Here is an 18,230-nt window from a genome sequence, read left to right as displayed (position 1 = left end):
TCTTAAAAAGTAAGTTGTTTTCCCGTTTGGAGTACTGTCATCCCGTCTGGTGCCGTGATATGTGAGAGACCGTCAGTTGATTGAAAATGTCAAAAGGGCCACCAAACTGATGCCTGTACTGCAGCACTTCAGGTATCCAGAGAATTAGAACGCCTTCAGTTGCCCAGCTTAACTGAGCAAGGGGATAATATTAGTCTATTATAAGCACCTCAGAGGACATTAATCAGTTTGTTCATACCCACACCACTAGGGGTCACAGCTTAAGGTTGAAGAAGCCACAGTTCAGAAACTGTCTGAGCAAACTTTTGGAGTGAACTTTTATAACATAATCTGCCATATTGTTGTGACGGCACAAGTATGAGCTCATTTAAGGCCAGACTTGACCAACACCTGGCGCTGGTACAGAATCATTCTGAAGCCAGTACATGCCCAGTACCTTAACAAGACAGTGCCCGACCGCCCAAGCGACTAACCAGTGGAAGAGAAAGGATGAAATAAAATAACCATTAATTATTATGCGAAAAGAAGTATTTAAGTATTGAGAAAAATAAATTATATTCCAGCGGATATATTACTTCAATCTAAGACCAGATCACGAACACAAACTGTAAATATAACTTAATTTACCCGCCTTTCTTTTCCCCGAGACTTCCATCTTTTAGCTGGTATAAACACAGTATTCAAAAACCCACAAAAGAAAACGTTCGTATAATTTTTCAACACAAACTATTCACTTTTTACCAGCAATGTCGCGCTCCACACACCACCACCAGCACGTCGAGAGAATGAATTTATGTGATATTTCTCCCGAACATTTACTGTTGATGTTTGGTGAATTAATCAAGTTGTGTGTGTGTGTGTGTGTGTGTGTGTGTGTGTGTGTGTGTGTGTGTGTGTGTGTGTGTGTGTGTGTGTATCATTGCTTAAAGTGTTTGTATTTACAGCCTCTATTGAGAGACACAGAGAGATGCAGTAGGTGCTCCAGTGGCGACGGTATAGTGGGAGGTGGTGATCATGGATGAGGCCTTCGTCGTCACTAAATAATGTTGCTCTTGTGTCTGTAACTTTATATATACCTGCTACCCATAAATGCTACATAAATACAACACACACACACACACACACACACACACACACCTGTCTATCAGCACAAACACACAACTACCACATACATGGGCACGTACACACACACACACACACAACTATCACATCAGTACTCACAAACACACAACCACCACATACATGGGGGGCATACCTACTACTATGCTGTCCTCCGGAATTAGTATGACGATCATCCATCTAATTATATGAGTTATTAAGGATGTCACCTTCGTTGATGAGCTCTGAGGTGACTAGAGGCCGATACAGGACCGGCAGGGTCGTTCACAGATGTTGCACGTGTGGAGGGGCTACATCTAGTGCAGGGGCGGCGGCAGCGTCTTTCCGGTGTTGACGCTTGTCTGCCTCGGTTTACAGTCGGGCTAACTAGAAAGTATTGACAACTTCTCGCGTGGTGCTCCTCCGCGTTACGGTGGAGTAATCGTCTCCCAGGTGAGAGGGTCGATTTGCCCTTTTTTCAGGTTTGTCTTAAGACTATGCTTATACCTGTTCATTTGCCCATCAGCGTTACGTTTACTATTCGTTAGGTAACTGCAAAGTAGCTGCTTTGGCAGTCGACTGTCGTCCATGTGGTAACATGGCCAGTTCAACGTAGTTGTTCATGGATAATGGTAGCCTGATGCTCCTACAGTTGGTGTCAGCGGGAATACTGGCATCTTGTCTTCCAGCGAACTCGAAGGATGGAACGTAGACTACGTTGGTGAAAGCTTTCAAATGCCTTGGGGTGTCTCCTGTATGTGACCCATGTCTCGCTGCCATATAGCAGGGTGGGGAGGACCACTGCTTGATATAATGCGAACTAGAGATAATGTCAGCCCCTACAACTGAAGACACGGGTAAGGAGTCTGCCAAGGGCAGCTGGGGCCAAGATACTGAAAGTGGGTAACAATAGAGAGGGTAGTGCCGTTAAGCAGGCTGGAAAGAGAATCTGAGTCTTACGTACATTGATTAGGGAATTACCGTCGGATGGTTGAGGGGCTGTGTCATAAGTGATTGGCCCATAAAATGAGGGGGGCTGTGTCATAAGTGATTGGCCCATAAAATGTTTTATTGTAATTAAAAATTCGTGCATCTTGTGTTGATCTGCAAGTTCTTGCGTTTCACATACTTTATTTAAACCAGTCGTTCTTTAGATGCAAAGTTCGCGCTGGGCCGCCGCTTTGCCAAGATATCAGCTTTGGTCTGAGGCTGAGGTTGTTCTGCCAGTCAGTTAAAGCAGCAAGTTTATCATTGTGAGTACATTGATTTCCGGGTCATTGTCATCAAACCAGTCCTGGTGTATTCTTTCGATCTGGCCGAGGGTCTCTGCAGGTTTTGTCATGATAGTTTCGAGAGTATCCCATTCGGCACTGGGATTTTTCTGTTGTTTGTTATTGGGTTGTTTATCAGCCCATGTTCGAGTTGCTCTCTGAAAGCATGTGCTACCGCTGGATCCTCCAGACACTTTGTGTTAAAACCTCTTCTGGAGGCTTGTTGCATTCGGCCTTTTTTGGGCGACGTGAAGTGAGAGCGGCTCTGGCGAACCAATGATCAGTGTAGCAGTGGTCTGAGCCACGCATGGCTCGGGTGATGAGGACATCTCGGCGATCTTTTCTGACAATGATGTAGTCAATGAGATGCCAGTGTTTGGATCATGGGTGTTGCCACGAAGCCTTGAATTTGTCGGCATGCCTGAACAAGGCTGAGGAGGAGTAGGCCATTGGGATTACACTTGCCTAGACCATTTCTCCCTATGGTTCCTGCCAAATGTTAGTATCTCCGCCAACTCTGGCATTGAAGTCACCAGGAGCACAACCCATATCTTTCTGGGGACAGAGGCTAGCACTCTGTCACGGTCGGCGTAAAAGGCCTCCTTGATGTCATCCGGGGTCCGGAGCTATGTGATTGTTGCTTTGCTACGTTAATCATTGATGTCCGGTGTTGGGGCGTATGCACTGATGAAGAAGGCATGACGTGAGTGATTCAGTGGGACTTGAAGCGTCATGAGGCACTCGTGATCCCAATAGGCATTTCAGTTAGCTTGTGTAGGATGCGTTGGCAGATGGTAAAGCCAACTTCTAAATGCCATTTCTCGCAACAGGCTTACCCTTCCAGAAGAAGGTACAACCAGACCCCCTGTTCCTGTGAGTTGGTCCTCATCTGGGAGCCAGGACTCACTGATGGCTGCTGTGTCGATGTTATAACTAGCCAGCTCTCTTTTGCCAAAAGAGCGGTTCTTCTTTCAGGACGCTCAATTGTGCCGGTATCCAGAAGGGTCCTGACATTCCATGCAGCGACCATAAAAGATTGTATAGTTTGTTTTGTTTTGATCTGTGAACACACACACAGTTGAAACCCGCACGTAAACGACAAAGTTGTCTACAATGTAATTCTTCAACATAGCAGAATAGATAGAAAATAAACAAAGTGTATACAATAGTGAAATTAAAACCTCAAGAGGTATAGTAAAGTATCCTCAAGATGGCGAAGTGTGTACAAAGTTTCTCTCTCTCTCTCTTGTTAGTCGGGGGGATACAAAATATATAAACAATTCTAACATCTTTAGAAATGAAATGGTTAAAAGATCTTCCAATGAATTTTCGATGAAGCGTCAGATCATAATAATTTCAATATTTTTCGTTCATGTCATTTCACTTCAACTACCTCTCTCCCACGTCTAGCTAACCACACCGAAACTTCTTCACAACACCATCAAAAGTTTTTAACAAGTCTTTCATATTTATAATTAATTTTAGTAATATCTATGTATAAGGCATTAGGTATTGAAATTTCTTGATTAATTCCCCACGGAGCACAAGTCACAGGCGAACGAAAGGATTCGGACGGGTGGAGTTGAGAGAGGCCGCCAGACAACGCTTTTGTTATGTTATCGGCGTCCGATCTATGCAAAGTATATGGGCGCCTGACACCCAGCTCTTTTGTAAACTACCGAGTGCTGGAAAGAGACGATTAATGAGAGAATTGTAAACAAGGAGAGACGAAGCAGGAGAAGAATGGAGATGGAAGTGAAGAGATGATAGAAAAAGGAAAAGAATAGTTAGGATAGGTGATGAGGAAGAAGAAGAGGAGGGAGGTAAAGGTTGGGATAGAGAAAGACGTGATAATGGTAGGAGAAGGAAAGGAAGAGGATAGCTAGGATAGGATGTAATATGACAGGCGATGAGGAGGAAGAAGAGGAGGAGGAGGAGGAGGCGAAAGAGGCGAGGAATGATAAAAGCTTGATAAGGAAAGGCGTGATAATGGTAGGAGAGGGAGGGTGCAGAAGAGTGGTAGAGGGCAGAAGGGCGGAGCCAGACAAAAATGGGAAGAAGAAGACAAGCGAAGTGGAGAGCTTCAACTTGTCTTGATGAAATGGGAAAATGGAGAAACAGGATAATGCCAAGGAAGAGGAAAAGAAAGAATGTTGATGTAAAAGGAGAATTGGAAAGAGAATAAAAGATGCTGAGACAAAAATAAAGGATTGGTGGTGGAAGGGGAAGAGGGGAAGAAAGAAGAGGAGAAAAAGGAAGAGATGAAAATTGAAGAGGAAGAGGAGGAGAAGGAGGAGAAGGAAGAGGGAGAAGGAGGAAGAGAAGAAGGAAAAGGAGGAGGAGACAGAGAGAGATTGTGATTTATTTCATCCACTACACGGAGCACTTTTGTTTAAGTGACCCACTTGTATACACAGCCACGAGAGAGAGAGAGAGAGAGAGAGAGAGAGAGAGAGACTCTTCTAATCAGGCGCAGCAACATGATAACCTCGTCTTCAAAATAAACCAGGAACACGTTATCATCATGTACAGTATGTATCCAGGAAGTAAATAGCGACACTCTCAACACTATTCCCCATTTATGACACTGCTCCCTTCCCCTAAATTGTTAAAGATTTCGTCTCACTTCCTTTATGTTACAGTTTTCCCAAATTGTTTGATTTTCGTCCCGCTACACGCAATTTACCCTCACCGTCGTCACTCTTTTCGGTTTGGAGGGTGTGTGACCCTCTCGACGCTCTCATTTTTTTCCCCTGCGTGCCGGTTTTTTCCCCGTTAAAATAACTACATATTTCGTCACACGACAGGTATTCAGCCTGGGCGCCATCAATCGCCTGGCTGAACACTACCGTGGCCACTACATACAAAATTGTTGGTTTCGGGGTGAATTGGTTTAGCATCAGCAGTCGAATCTCCCAAGCGAGAAAATTTGAATACGAAAAGAAAAAAAGAAAAAGTTACAGTTCTAAAGGACCAGTGAATTGGCCTCGCCAGACCGGTAATTGGTCCTCCCACGACCCCCAATTTAGTTCTCCTGAGACCAGCGTTTTGTCGTAGTGGTTCACCTGTTTGGTCCTTTGAAGAACCAGTGATGCAAGTTTCATATCTCAATAACCCAGCACTCATAGACCACCAATTTGTGTCTTCAGCATCGAATCTTTTCACCTCTGAGTCTTTAAGATCTGAATGATTAGCATTTAACCTGACAAAATTGCCATTCTAGTTCAATCACAAAGACTAACAATTTGGTTACACGATCAATGTTTTAGTTCTCAAACACCAATAATTTGGCCCCTCCAAAAACGAGCAAATTGGCTTACAGAGACCAGCAGTTTGGCTCATAAGTAAAGCATTTATATCCTCTCTAAGACATTAACTCCTCCACAGCCACCAAATACGAGCGATAAGTCGAACAAATAGAGTCAACACCCACAAAACCTCAACAACACCATCTGACCAACCAAAAAGACCACAAACCACCACACAACACCATCTTGACCCACAAACGGCACCACCACCACAACACCATCTTGACCCATAAACACCAACACAACACCACCGTCTTGACCCACAAAACGGCACCACCACCACAACACCATCTTGACCCACAAAACAGCACCACCACAACACCACCGTCTTGACCCACAAAACGGCACCACCACCACAACACCATCTTGACCCACAAAACGGCACCACCACCACAACACCATCTTGACCCACAAAACGGCACCACCACCACAACATCCCCACCGTCTTGACCCACAAAACAGCACCACCACCACAACACCACCTTCACCCACAAAACACCACCACCACCACAACACCAACTTGACCCACAAAGACACCACCACCACAACACCATCTTGACCCACAAGACACCACCACCACCACAACACCATCTTGACCCACAAAACACCACCACAACACCAACTTGACCCACAAGACACCACCACCACAACACCATCTTGACCACAAAACACCACCACAACACAACTTGACCCACAAGACACCACCACCACAACAATTATCTTGACCCACAAGACACCACCACCACAACACCATCTGACCCACAAAACACCACCACCACCACAACACCATCTTGACCCACAATACACCACCACCACCACATCACCAGCTTGACCCACAAAAACACCACCACCACCACATCACCAGCTTGACCCACAAAACCACACAACACCATGTTGACCCACAAAACACCACCACCACCACAACACCACCTTGACCCACAAAACACCATCACAACACCATCTTGATCCACAAAACATCACCACCACCACCACCACAACACCATCTTGACCCACAAAACACCACCACAACACCATCTGAAGCCACCACAACACCATCTTGACCCACAAAACACCACCACAACACCATCTGAAGCCAGGAAACACCACGACCGTCTTCTGTTATAACGTTTAACCCAAAGATACATTACTACACATACAATGCAAATCTGATTAGAGGTCATTCCTTACCTCAGAATATGCCTTTCGGCTCGTGATAATCTACTCAAGAATTCTTCCCAAAACTGTACTACATCAACATTATCTTCTCTTAAATATTCATCCAGATCTACAATGCTCAGCCTTTGATATCTGGTGTTTGACTGTAGCAATAAAAATAAAAATAAAAATAAAATTATTTCTTCAACAATATTAAATCATAAAATCGACTCACCACTTTCCTTCCTCTCTTCCCTCCCTCCCTCCCTCCCTCAGCCTAGATCAACAAGGTGATACAATCTATTAAATCATCAGTGTGTTGACCTCAGAGTGTATAATTAACCAGATAAAGCCTACACTTGCACCACCAGCCTCCCCTCCCGTCCCTGACCACCCACGACTAAAATTAGTTTTGACCGAATTATACTCATCGCGTCAACGACAAGAGTCTTATTGTCCTGCACAAACCAAAATCGCTCCTATGAGCGATTACAGGTGCACTAGCTGAGAGTTACTTAGCGAGGTGTGTTATGATGGCAGGAGGAACAACAAGTACTCATTACCTGATTTGAGTCTTGAGAGAACGGCAGCACAGGGCGATAGAGGCTGTATGGCCCATCCTGGTTATACCCAGGAGACCTCTTACTACATTTAAGTATAACAGTCAAGTGATCACCACATCCCAGGGGCGGCGACGAGTGTTCCAAGAGACCCACAAACTATAACAAACAGAATATAAAGATATAATCTGTCACAGCAGCAGCAGCAGCAGCAGCCGCCGCCGCCGCCGCCGCCGCCGCCGCCGCCGCCGCCGCCGCCGCCGCCGCCGCCGCCACCGCAGCAGACACAGCAGCAACAGACAGCAGCGGCAACAGCGAACTGGCAGCAGCAGCAGCAACCCAGCAACAGCAGCAGCAACAGCAGCATGAGCAGCGGCATGAAGCAGCAAGCAGCAGCATGAGCAGCAACAGCATGGTAAGCAGCAGCATGAAGCAGCATGAGCAGCAGCAGCAGCAGCAGCAGCAGCATGAGCAGCAACAGCAGCAGCAGCAGCATGAGCAGCAGCAGCAGCAGCGGCATGAGGGCAGCAGCAGCAGCAGCAGCGCAGGAGCAGCAACAGCAGCACTGAGCAGCATGAGCAGCAGCAGCATAGACGGCAGAGTCTTGTTGTCTGCACAAACCAGGAAATCACAGCTCCTGAGCGGTGCAAGGTCAACTAAGCTGAGTTATAGCAGGGAATGTATGGTGGCGGGGAGGAACCAGCAAGGTACCATTAGCTGATTTGAGTCTTGAGAGAACAGCACAGGGCGATGGGGCGTGTATACATCCTGGTTTCAGGAGACTCTTACATTGATATAACGATCAGTGATCACCACATCAGGGCGGCGACAGGTGGTCAAGAGACCCACAAACTATAACAAACAGGAATGTAGGAATATAATCTATCAAAACAGCAGCAGCAGCAGACACAACAGCAACAGCAGACGCAGCAGCAGCAGCCGCCGACACCGCCGCGCCGCCACCGCCGCATGCCGCCAACCGCAGCCACCGCCGCAGCAGCAGCCGCCGCAGCCGCAGCAGCAGCAGACCGCCGCCGCCGCCGCCAGCAACGGCAGCAGCACAGCAACAACCCAGCAGCAGCGAACACAGCAGCACAGCAGCAGCATCAGCAGCAACCAGCAACAGCGCCAGACAGCAACAGCAGCATGAGAGAGCAGCAGCATGAGCAGCAGCAACAGCATAGAGCAGCAACGCGAGCAGCAGCAGCATGAGCCGGCAGCAGCGGCAGCATGAACAGCAACGGCATGAGCACGCAGCAGCAGCAGCAGCATGAACGGCAGCAACAGCCAGCAAGCATGGAGCGAACAGCAGCAGCGGCAGCAGCAGCAGCAACAGCATGATCCCAGCAGCAAGCGGCAGGACCGGCAGCAACCAGCATGAACAGCAGCAGCAGCAAGCAGCGCCGAACCCGGCGCCAGGCAGCAGCAGCAGCACGGGCAGCAGCAACCAGCATGGCAGCGGCAGGCAACCCAGCAGCAGCACATGAGCAGCAGCAGCAACGGCAGCATGAGCAGCAACAGCACGTGAGGCGCAGCAACAGCATGGGCATGAACGAGCGGCAGCGCGGGCAGCAGCAACAGCCAGCATGAGCAGCAATGACAGCAGCAGCAGCATGAGCAGCAACAGCAGCAAGCATGAGCAACCAGCAGCAACGCCAGCAGCAACAGCAGCGGCAGAGCAGCATGAGCAGCAACAGCAGCATGAGGCAGCAGCAGCAGCAACGCAGCAGCATGAGCAGCAGCAACCCAGCATGAGCAGCAGCAACAGCAACAGCATAGACAGCATGAGCAGCAGCAGCAGCAGCGGCAGCAACAGCATGACAGCGCAGGCAGCAGCGCCAGGCAGCAGCATCGCGGCAACACCAGGCAGCGCCGGGCAGCAGCAGCAGCGCCAGGCAGCAGCAGCAGCGCGAGGCAGCATCATAGCAGCAACCAGCATGAACAGCAACAGCAGCGGCAGCATGGCAACGCGGAGCAGCAGCAGCATGAGCAGCAGCAGCAGCGGCAGCATGAGCAGCATAAGGGCAGCAGAACGGCAAGCAGCAGCATGAGCAGCAACAACAGCGCGGAGCAGCAGCATGAGCAGCAACAACAGCATGAGCAGCATGAAGACAGCAGCAGCAGCAGCATGAACCCAGCAGCGGCAACATGAGCAGCATGAGGCAGCAGCAACGGCATGAACGGCATGAGCAGCATGAACTGGCAGCGGCAGCGCAGCAGCATGGGCGGCAGACAGCAGCGCCGGGCAGCATGAAGACAGCAGCAGCGGCGACAACAGCAACAGCAGCATGAACAGCATGAACAGCAACGAGCAGCAGCATGAGCAACGCAGGCAGCAGCAGCAGCAGCGCCGAACAGCAGCAGCAGCAGCATGAGCAGCGCGAGCAGCAGCAGCAGCAGCATGAGCAGCAACAGCAGCAGCGCCAGGCAGCATGAAGGGCAGCAGCAGAGACAGCATGGCGGCAGCAGCAGCAGCATGAGCAGCAGCAGCATGAACGGCAGCAGCATGAGCGGCAGCAACGGCGCAGACAGCAGCAGCATGAGCAGCAACAGCATAGACAGCAACAGCAGCGCGAGCAGCAACAGCATGAACAGCAGCAGCAGCATGAACGGCAACAGATGAGCAGCAACAGCAACGCCAGACAGCAACAGCGTGAACAGCAGCAGCAGCATGAGGGCAGCAGCAGCGCGGGCAGCAGCAGCAGCATGAAAACCGGCAACCAGCATGAAGACGCAGCAACAGCATGAACGGCAACAGCAGCGACAGACAGCATCAGCAGCAGCAACAACAGCAACAGCAGCAACAGCAGCATGAGCAGCAACGGCAGACAGCAACAGCAGCATAGACAGCAACAGCAGCATGGACAGCAACAGCAACGCCAGGCAGCGGCAACAGAGCCAGCAACAGCGGCATGAGGAGCAGCAGCAACATGAGCAGCAGCAGCAGCGGCAGCAGCAGCAACGGCAGGCAGCAGCAGCAGCAGCAGCACAGCAACAGCATGAACCCAGCAGCAGCATGAACCAGCAACAGCAACAGCAACAGCATGAACAGCAACAGCAGCAACAACAACAGCACTCGAGCAGCAACAGCAGCAGCATGAGCAGCAGCAGCAGCAGCAGCAGCAGCAGCAGCAACATGAACAGCAGCAGCAGACAGCAGCAGCATGAGCAGCAACCGGGCAGCAGCATGAGCAGCAGCAGCAACAGCAGCATGAACAGCAACGGCAGCAGCAACAGACAGCAGCAGCAGCAGCAGCAGCAGCATGAACGCAGCAGCAGCAGCAGAGCAGCAACAGCAGCAACGCAGGCAGCAACAGCAGCAGCAGCAACAGGAGCAGCAGCAGCAGCGGCAGCAGCAGCAGCATGAGAACAGCAGCAGCAGCATGAGCAACAGCAGCATGGGCAGCGAAGGCAGCAGCAGAGCAGCATGAGCAACAGCATACAGCAGCATGAACAGCAGCAACAGCAGCAGCATGAGCAGCAGCAGCATCAGCAACAGCAGCAGCATGGGCAACAGCAGCATGAACAGCAACAGCATGAGCAGCAGCAGCAGACCAGCAACAGCATGAGCAGCAACAGCAGCATGAGCAGCAGCAGCATGAGCAGCAACAGCATGAAGACTGCCCAGCATGCAGCAACAGCATGTGAGCAACAGCAACAGCAGCAACAGCAGCATGAGCAGCAGCAGCAACAGCATGAACAGCAGCAGCGGCAGCAACAGCAGCAACAGCAGCAGCAGCAGCAGCGGCATGAGCAGCAGCAGCAGCAACAGCAGCAGCAGCATGAACAGCAGCAGCAGCAGCAGCTAAAGCAGCAACAGCAACAGCAACAGCAGCAACAGCAGCAGCAGCAACATGAGCAGCAACAGCAGCAGCAGCAGCATGAGCACAGCAGCATGAGCAGCAACAGCAGCATGAACAGCGGCAACAGCATGAGCAGCAGCAGCAGCAGCAGCAGCAACATGAGCAGCAACAGCAGCATGAACAGCAACAGCAGCAACAGCAGCATGAGCAGCAGTGGCAACAGCAGCGGCAGCAGCAGCAGCAGCAGCAACAGCAGCATGAGCAGCAGCAGCATGAGCAGCAGCAACATAGAGCAACATGAGCAGCAGCATGGCAGCAGCAACAGCAGCAGCATGAGCAGCAGCAGCAGTGGCATGAGCAGCAGTAAGCAGCAGCATGAGCAGCAGCATGAGCAGCAGTAGCAGCGGCATGAGCAGCAGCAGCATGAGCAGCAGCATGAGCAGCAGCATGAGCAGCAGCAGCATGAGCAGCAACAGACAGCAGCATGAGCAGCAGCATGAACAGCAGCAGCAGCAGCAGCAGCAGCAGCAACAGCAGCATGAACGGCAGCAGCAGCAGCAGCAGTAACAGCAGCAATAATAATAATAATAATAATAATAATAATAATAATAATAATAATAATAATAATAATAATAATAATAATAATAATAATAATAATAATAATAATAATAATAATAAATAATAATAAATAATAATAATAATAATAATAATAATAATAATAATAATAATAATAATAATAATAGACCACAAATAAAAAAAAAAATCAATAGTGAGAAATAATATTTATATGTTGTGCTGGTCAGAGAAACAATTGATACCCTTCAATTGTGTGTAAATAAGGCAGAAAGTCAGATCACAATTTTTGTGATGCCATATGGCAGCAAGGTTTACCATTAGACAATACATTATGCTTCCGGGGGGCCGGTGGTAGAAGCGGAATCGCTTTGGCTCGCAAGCAAGATGTCACGGGTTCGATTCTCGGGCCGGTGGAAGTTGTTTGGACATACTTCCTAGCCCCCATTAGTCCCTGTTCACCTAGCAGTAAAGTAGGTACCTGTTGTAAGTTGAAAGTTGCGAATTCGTATTCAGGGACAAGTTGTTGGAGCTTCCAATAACTTGGTGACATAAACCATTGACTCTTCAGGCTTCTACGCCCTTGACTCTTTAGGCTTCTACGCCCTTTACTCATGAGACATAAAGGCAAGCATGAACTTAGCATGCTTCCCTGTTGGGCGCTGTAAACGGTTCTGCGCTTCACCTTACACAAGGATGTAGGGGGGTGCCCAATAAAAAAAAAAAAAAAAAAAATATATGGTTCCAATATCTCCCAGGCGGTAGTACCTTCCTGTAGTAGTAGTAGTGAGTGTGGTGAAAATATCCATACATACATACAGACAGGTTATCAACAGAGGAAAATATGTATGAGATAAAATGAAAATATTTATATAAAAAACAAATATTACTGTAACCTGAGGTAAACCGTGTGTACTGATGCTAGTTAGAGTATATGAGATACAGAGTACTGCAGATAGAGGAATAAAGAGAGAAAAACAAGTTGAAAATACTTCACTGCTGTAGGTCTTTGCTGACCCGATGCAACTCCTCCTCATACTTGAGGAAGATGTCCTTCAAATACAAGGCCCGGATCAGGCTTCTCTGCTCCTCAACGGTCGGAATTATCACTTCCAAGTCCTCCTCCTCATCATCATCCACCTTCTTCTCCTCCTCTTCATCATCCACCTCCTTCTCCTCCTCATCATCCACCTCCTTCTCCTCCTCATTATCCACCTCCTTCTCCTCCTCACCATCAACCTTCTCCTCCTCACCATCAACCTTCTTCTCCTCCTTATCTACCTTCTTCTCCTCCTCTTCATCATCCACCTCCTTCTCCTCCTCATCATCCACCTCCTTCTCCTCCTCATCATCATCTACCTCCTTCTCCTCATTATCCACCTCCTTCTCCTCCTCATCATCTACCTCCTTCTCCTCATCATCTACCTCCTTCTCCTCCTCATCATCCACATCCTTCTCCTCCTCATCATCATCTACCTCCTTCTCCTCATCATCCACCTCCTTCCCCTCCTCATCATCCACCTCCTTCTCATCATCATCTACCTCCTTCTCCTCATCATCTACCTTCTTCTCCTCCTCATCATCTACCTCCTTCTCCTCATCATCTACCTCCTTCTCCTCCTCATCATCTACCTCCTTCTCCTGAGGATCGCTGAGGAAGGGAAGATAATCCATAGAGAAGATAAGTGGGTCCACCTCGGGGATCACAGGTGGGTGGAGCAGGGGGTCTTCCTCCTGGGTCGTCGAGATGGTGTTTTTGTCAAGCTGGTAGAGAGAAGTCTGCCACTCTTCACCTGTGTAATACAGGTGAAGATTCTGCCTCTTCTCAACTATGTTTTGGGAGCTGCCATTGTTTTGGGAGCTGCCATTGCTGTACTCTTGAGTAACTGGGGTTGAATCCACAGACCATTCTTGTTCGGTGTTCATCGTAGCACTGTTGCTTGTCATAGCTTCCTAATTAAAACACGTCATCATATCAAGGTACCTGACATAGAAATTTAGTAAGATTGGAACCCGGGTGAAAACATTTCCGAGTGGACTGAGTGTCGATAATAATTGGAGGGATGGGGTGGGGGAGGGGAGGGTGCTTATCTCACCCCTGGTATGTTCTCTTCAATGAAAACAAAAAAGTAATATATAAAACTGCGAGCAATGAACTACGAAAGGACAACACAATGAACCTTAAAAGCATGTCCTGAATTTCTCCTCCCAATACTGCCCGTCGAGGATCACACCAACCGACCCGGAGGAACTCTCCCCACACACACACACGAACTATCATTCATACCCGCCGCTGGACAAGGAACTTTAAATCAATGGCATCCAATCAAATATATTTTTTTAATCGACGGTCACCATGGTAATTAAGGGCAATAATTGTAGCCAGAGAGTGGGTTAATTATGAGTAAGTCGACGTTTTTATAGCTCATCACAGGAGATAATGACCCACTGTGTTGTGTTGATCTTCCTCCCACCCTCCTCTCATTCTCTTCCTAGTTTTGCGTAGTTCCCTCATTCTCTATCTTCCTCCTCCTCCTCTTCTTTTACTGTTTCGTTTATTCTCCCATTTACCTCATCTATTCCTTTTAAGCCACCCCCCCCCACCCCCTCTTTCTCTCTCTCACCTACTTTTAAACCCCTTGAGGACGATGACATAACCCTTTAAATTATCAAGTCATCATGTCCAAGAGGTTAAGTCATCGTACTCAAGGGGTTAAGTTATCATCATCCTCAAGGGTTAAATAATCATACTCAAGGGGTTAAAAATCATACTCAAGGGGTTATATCATACTACTGGGGTTAAATCATCATACTCAAAGGGTTAAATCATTATACGCAAGGGATTAAGTCATCATACTCAAGGGTTATATCATACTACTGGGGTTAAATCATCCTCTTCAAGGAGTTAAATCATCATACTCAAGGGGTTAAATCAACATACTCAAGAAGTTAAATCATCATACTCAAAGGGTTAAAACATACTCAAGGGGTTAAATCATCATCATCAAGGGGTTAAATCATCATACTCAAGGGGTTAAATCATCATACTAAAGGGGTTAAATTATCATACTCAAGGGGTTAAATGATCATACTCAAGGGGTTAAATCATCATCCTCAAGGGGTTTAATCATCATCCTCAAGGGGTTAAATCATCATACTCAAGGGGTTAAATCATCATACTCAAGGGGTTAAATCATCATACTCAAGGGGTTAAATCATCATCCTCAAGGGGTTAAATCATCATACTCAAGGGGTTAAATCATCATACTCTAGGGGTTAAATCATAGTCAATACCACTTAACAATCGTTCCGCTCCCTGAAATACCGCAAACAAATGCCTTAGATTTTAGTAAGCTTCGGGTAAATACTGAAGGCGTAAAAAAGTCGCATTTATTCCCATCTGGTGTATGAAAAGTGGTTTTTATTCCCTTCTGGTGTATCAAAAGTGGTGTTTATTCCCTTCTGGTGTATCAAAAGTGGTGTTTATTCCCTTCTGGTGTATCAAAAGTGGTGTTTATTCCCTTCTGGTGTAACAAAAATGGTCGTATTTATTCCCATTTGGTGTATCAAAATTGGTGTTTATTCCTATCTGGTGTAGAGTGGAGTAGTGGAGTGTGTGAGGGCGAGTGAGTGACCTGGCCAGTATAATACGGTACATGTTGTTTACTAATAGGTCCAGGATAAGGAGCTCCATGGTGAAGAATATCAATAGGTAGAATTATAGGTTTGGTCCTAATCTGATCTGACCTAACCTAACATAACCTAACGTAATTTAATCAAACCCAATCTAACGTACTTTAACCTAACCTAACTTAACTAAATGTAACCTAATGTAATTTAACCTAACCCAACATAACGTAATTTAACCAAACCTAACGTAATTTAACCCATCCTAACCTAACGAAATTTAACCCAACCTAACCTAACGTAATTTAACTCATCCTAACGTAATTTAACCTAACCCAACCTCGCGTAATTTAACCTAACCCAACCTCACGTAATTCAAGCAAACCCAACGTAATTTGTACCCTCTGTTTTCAACCCAACTAACCAAACATAAACTTTTGACTAACTACAACCCAAGATACGCGGGTACAGTTTCAGGTGTTGAAGTACAGTGTAGTGGATGTAGTGTAAGTGATAGTGCAGTGGATGTAGTGTAGATGATAGTGTAGTGGATATAGTGTAGGTGATAGTGTAGTGGCTGTAGTGTAGATAATAATGTAGTGAATGTAGTGTAGTTGATAGTGTAGTGGATGTAGTGTAAATGATAGTGTAGTGGATGTTGTGTATATGGTAGTGTAGTGAATGTAGTGTAGGTGATAGTGTAGTGGATGTAGTTTAAATGATAGTGTAGTGGATGTAGTGTAGATGATAGTGTAGTGGATGTTATGTAGATGATAGTGTAGTGGATGTAGTGTAGGTGATAGTCTAGTGGATGTAGTGTAGATGATAGCGTAGTGGATGTAGTGTATATGGTAGTGTAGTGAATGTAGTGTAGGTGATAGTGTAGTGAATGTCGTGTAGATGATAGTGTAATGGATGTAGTGTTGTAGTGTGTATGGTAGTGTAGTGAATGTAGTGTAGGTGATAGTGTAGTGGAAGTAGTGTAAGGGATAGTGTAGTGGATGTAGTGTAGATGATAGTGTAGTATATGTAGTGTAGATGATAGTGTAGTGGATGTAGTGTAGATGATAGTGTAGTGGATGTAGTGTAGATGGTAGTTTAATGGATGTAGTGTAAGTGATAGTGTAGTGGATGTAGTGTTGATGATAGTGTAGTGGATGTAATGTAGATGGTAGTGTAGTGAATGTAGTGCAGGTGATAGTGTATTGGATATAGTGTAGAAATAGTGTAGTGGATGTAGTGTACGTGATATTGTAGTGGATGCGGTGTAGGTGATAGTGTAGTGGATGTAGTGTAGATGGTAGAGTAGTGAATGTAGTGTACAATAGGTGATAGTGTAGTGGATGTAGTGTAAATGATAGTGTAGTGGATGTAGTGTAGGTGATAGTGTAGTGGATGAATTGTAGATGATAGTGTAGTGGATGTAGTGTAGGTGATAGTGTAGTGGATGTAGTGTAGATGATAGTGTAGTGGATGTAGTGTAGGTGATTGTGTAGTGGATGTAGTGTAGGTGATAGTGTAGTGGATGTTGTGTAAATGATAGTGTAGTGGATGTAGTATAGGTGATAGTGTAGTGTAGTGTAGGTGATAGTGTTGTAGATGTAGTATAGATGGCAGTGTAGTCACGGAGATAGGCTATGAGCTGACCCAGCTTGTAATATATATATATATATATATAATAATATTTAATAATAATTAAAACAGATATATTGATCTAGAGAATAAGACACACAGTCGGACTTCTAGTACATCAGTGTCTAGTGACATCCTGGGAGAGAACACAGTAGGGTAGACTCCCCATTGCGTTTTATGTTTTCTTCGTACGAGGAACTATTACCACTATAAGTACTGACGCAGGAGACTCCACAGTGTTGCGAACTCCTAGCTTCTCAGCCACCAACCTTCCTGATATTTACCGCTCAAAGCACAGGTCTCTCCTCCGAGACACTGGGTGGTGCCAATTGAGCCTGGACTCGTCTCAGTGGTCCTGATGAGTTGTCACGTAACGTCTTCGGGTTGCCACGAGTAACTTCTATTTTCTTTGACACTCCTAACCATGGTACCTCGGACACCATCAACCATGTCACTGTGGCCATGGAGAATTGCCACTTGGGGTTGCCACGTGAGTCGCTATATCCTCAAACATTATTAATGACAACTCTGTAGTCGTGTGAGGAATTATCTTCACCGCCCTCGGGTTTACACATGAATCACACACACACACATCCTCTGATACTATCAATGACCACTCTGTGGCTATCGCAGGCAGTTACCACTTCACCATCATCGGGTTGCCACGCGAATCACAATTCCTCTTTCAACACTATCGATGACAACTCTCTGTACTCGCATGAGCAGTTGCCACCTCACCACCGTCGGGTTACCAGGCAGATTACTATCCCCTCTTTGACAGTGAAGGTGGCAACAGGGCAACCATCAAACTGCTGCACCTGGCTTACGAATTAACTCGCTAAAAAGAAATTACCGGCCGGCTACTGTTGGTGTCGCTACTGGGCTCCCACCACAGACCTGCCCAGGAACACCTCAGCTTCAGTAGGTGTAATTGGCCTTCCTCCTCCTCCTCCTCCTCCTCTGCTTGCCACTCAGAGTCACTCCTTCAATTACAAGTTGAACTTATCACTGCAGTCGTCATCTGGCAGCTACTGGGGCTGAGTTACCGGGAGGGTGAGCTCTGGGAGGAGGAGGAGGAGATAAATAGGAGAGGAGGAGGAAGGAGGAGTAAAGTAGGAAGGAGGAAGGAGGAGGAGTAGTAACATAGAAGAAGAAGAAGAAGAAGAAGAAAAAAAGTGGCTCACTGTGTGTGGTGTGTGCGCA

General features: G+C 47.1%; 1 protein-coding gene across 1 annotated transcript; it reads left to right on the top strand.

Annotated features, from left to right (window-relative positions):
* Window positions 1-9,027: 9,027 nt before the first annotated feature.
* Window positions 9,028-10,238, top strand: LOC121859682 (putative cyclin-dependent serine/threonine-protein kinase DDB_G0272797/DDB_G0274007). Its single transcript, XM_042356608.1, has 4 exons — window positions 9,028-9,141; window positions 9,185-9,535; window positions 9,859-10,043; window positions 10,136-10,238. Exons 1-4 carry the CDS (start codon window positions 9,028-9,030, stop codon window positions 10,236-10,238), a joined length of 753 nt encoding a protein of 250 aa, XP_042212542.1.
* The last annotated feature ends 7,992 nt before the right edge of the window (window positions 10,239-18,230 follow it).

This window comes from Homarus americanus, unplaced genomic scaffold, assembly GCF_018991925.1.
Source record: "Homarus americanus isolate GMGI-L3 unplaced genomic scaffold, GMGI_Hamer_2.0 scaffold47258, whole genome shotgun sequence".
Taxonomy (NCBI): Eukaryota; Metazoa; Arthropoda; class Malacostraca; order Decapoda; family Nephropidae; genus Homarus; species Homarus americanus.
This window is presented reverse-complemented; position numbering and strand designations above follow the sequence as displayed.

Excerpts from the sequence above, each read along its gene's own strand:
- LOC121859682 (XM_042356608.1), top strand. The coding sequence starts at position 9,028 with ATGAGCAACCAGCAGCAACGCCAGCAGCAACAGCAGCGGCAGAGCAGC. Across the intron at positions 9,142-9,184 it reads GCATGAGCAGCAGCAACCCA|CAGCAGCAGCAGCGGCAGCA; the intron begins GCATGAGCAGCA and ends CAGCATGAGCAG. Across the intron at positions 10,044-10,135 it reads AGCAACGCCAGACAGCAACA|CATGAACGGCAACAGCAGCG; the intron begins GCGTGAACAGCA and ends ACGCAGCAACAG.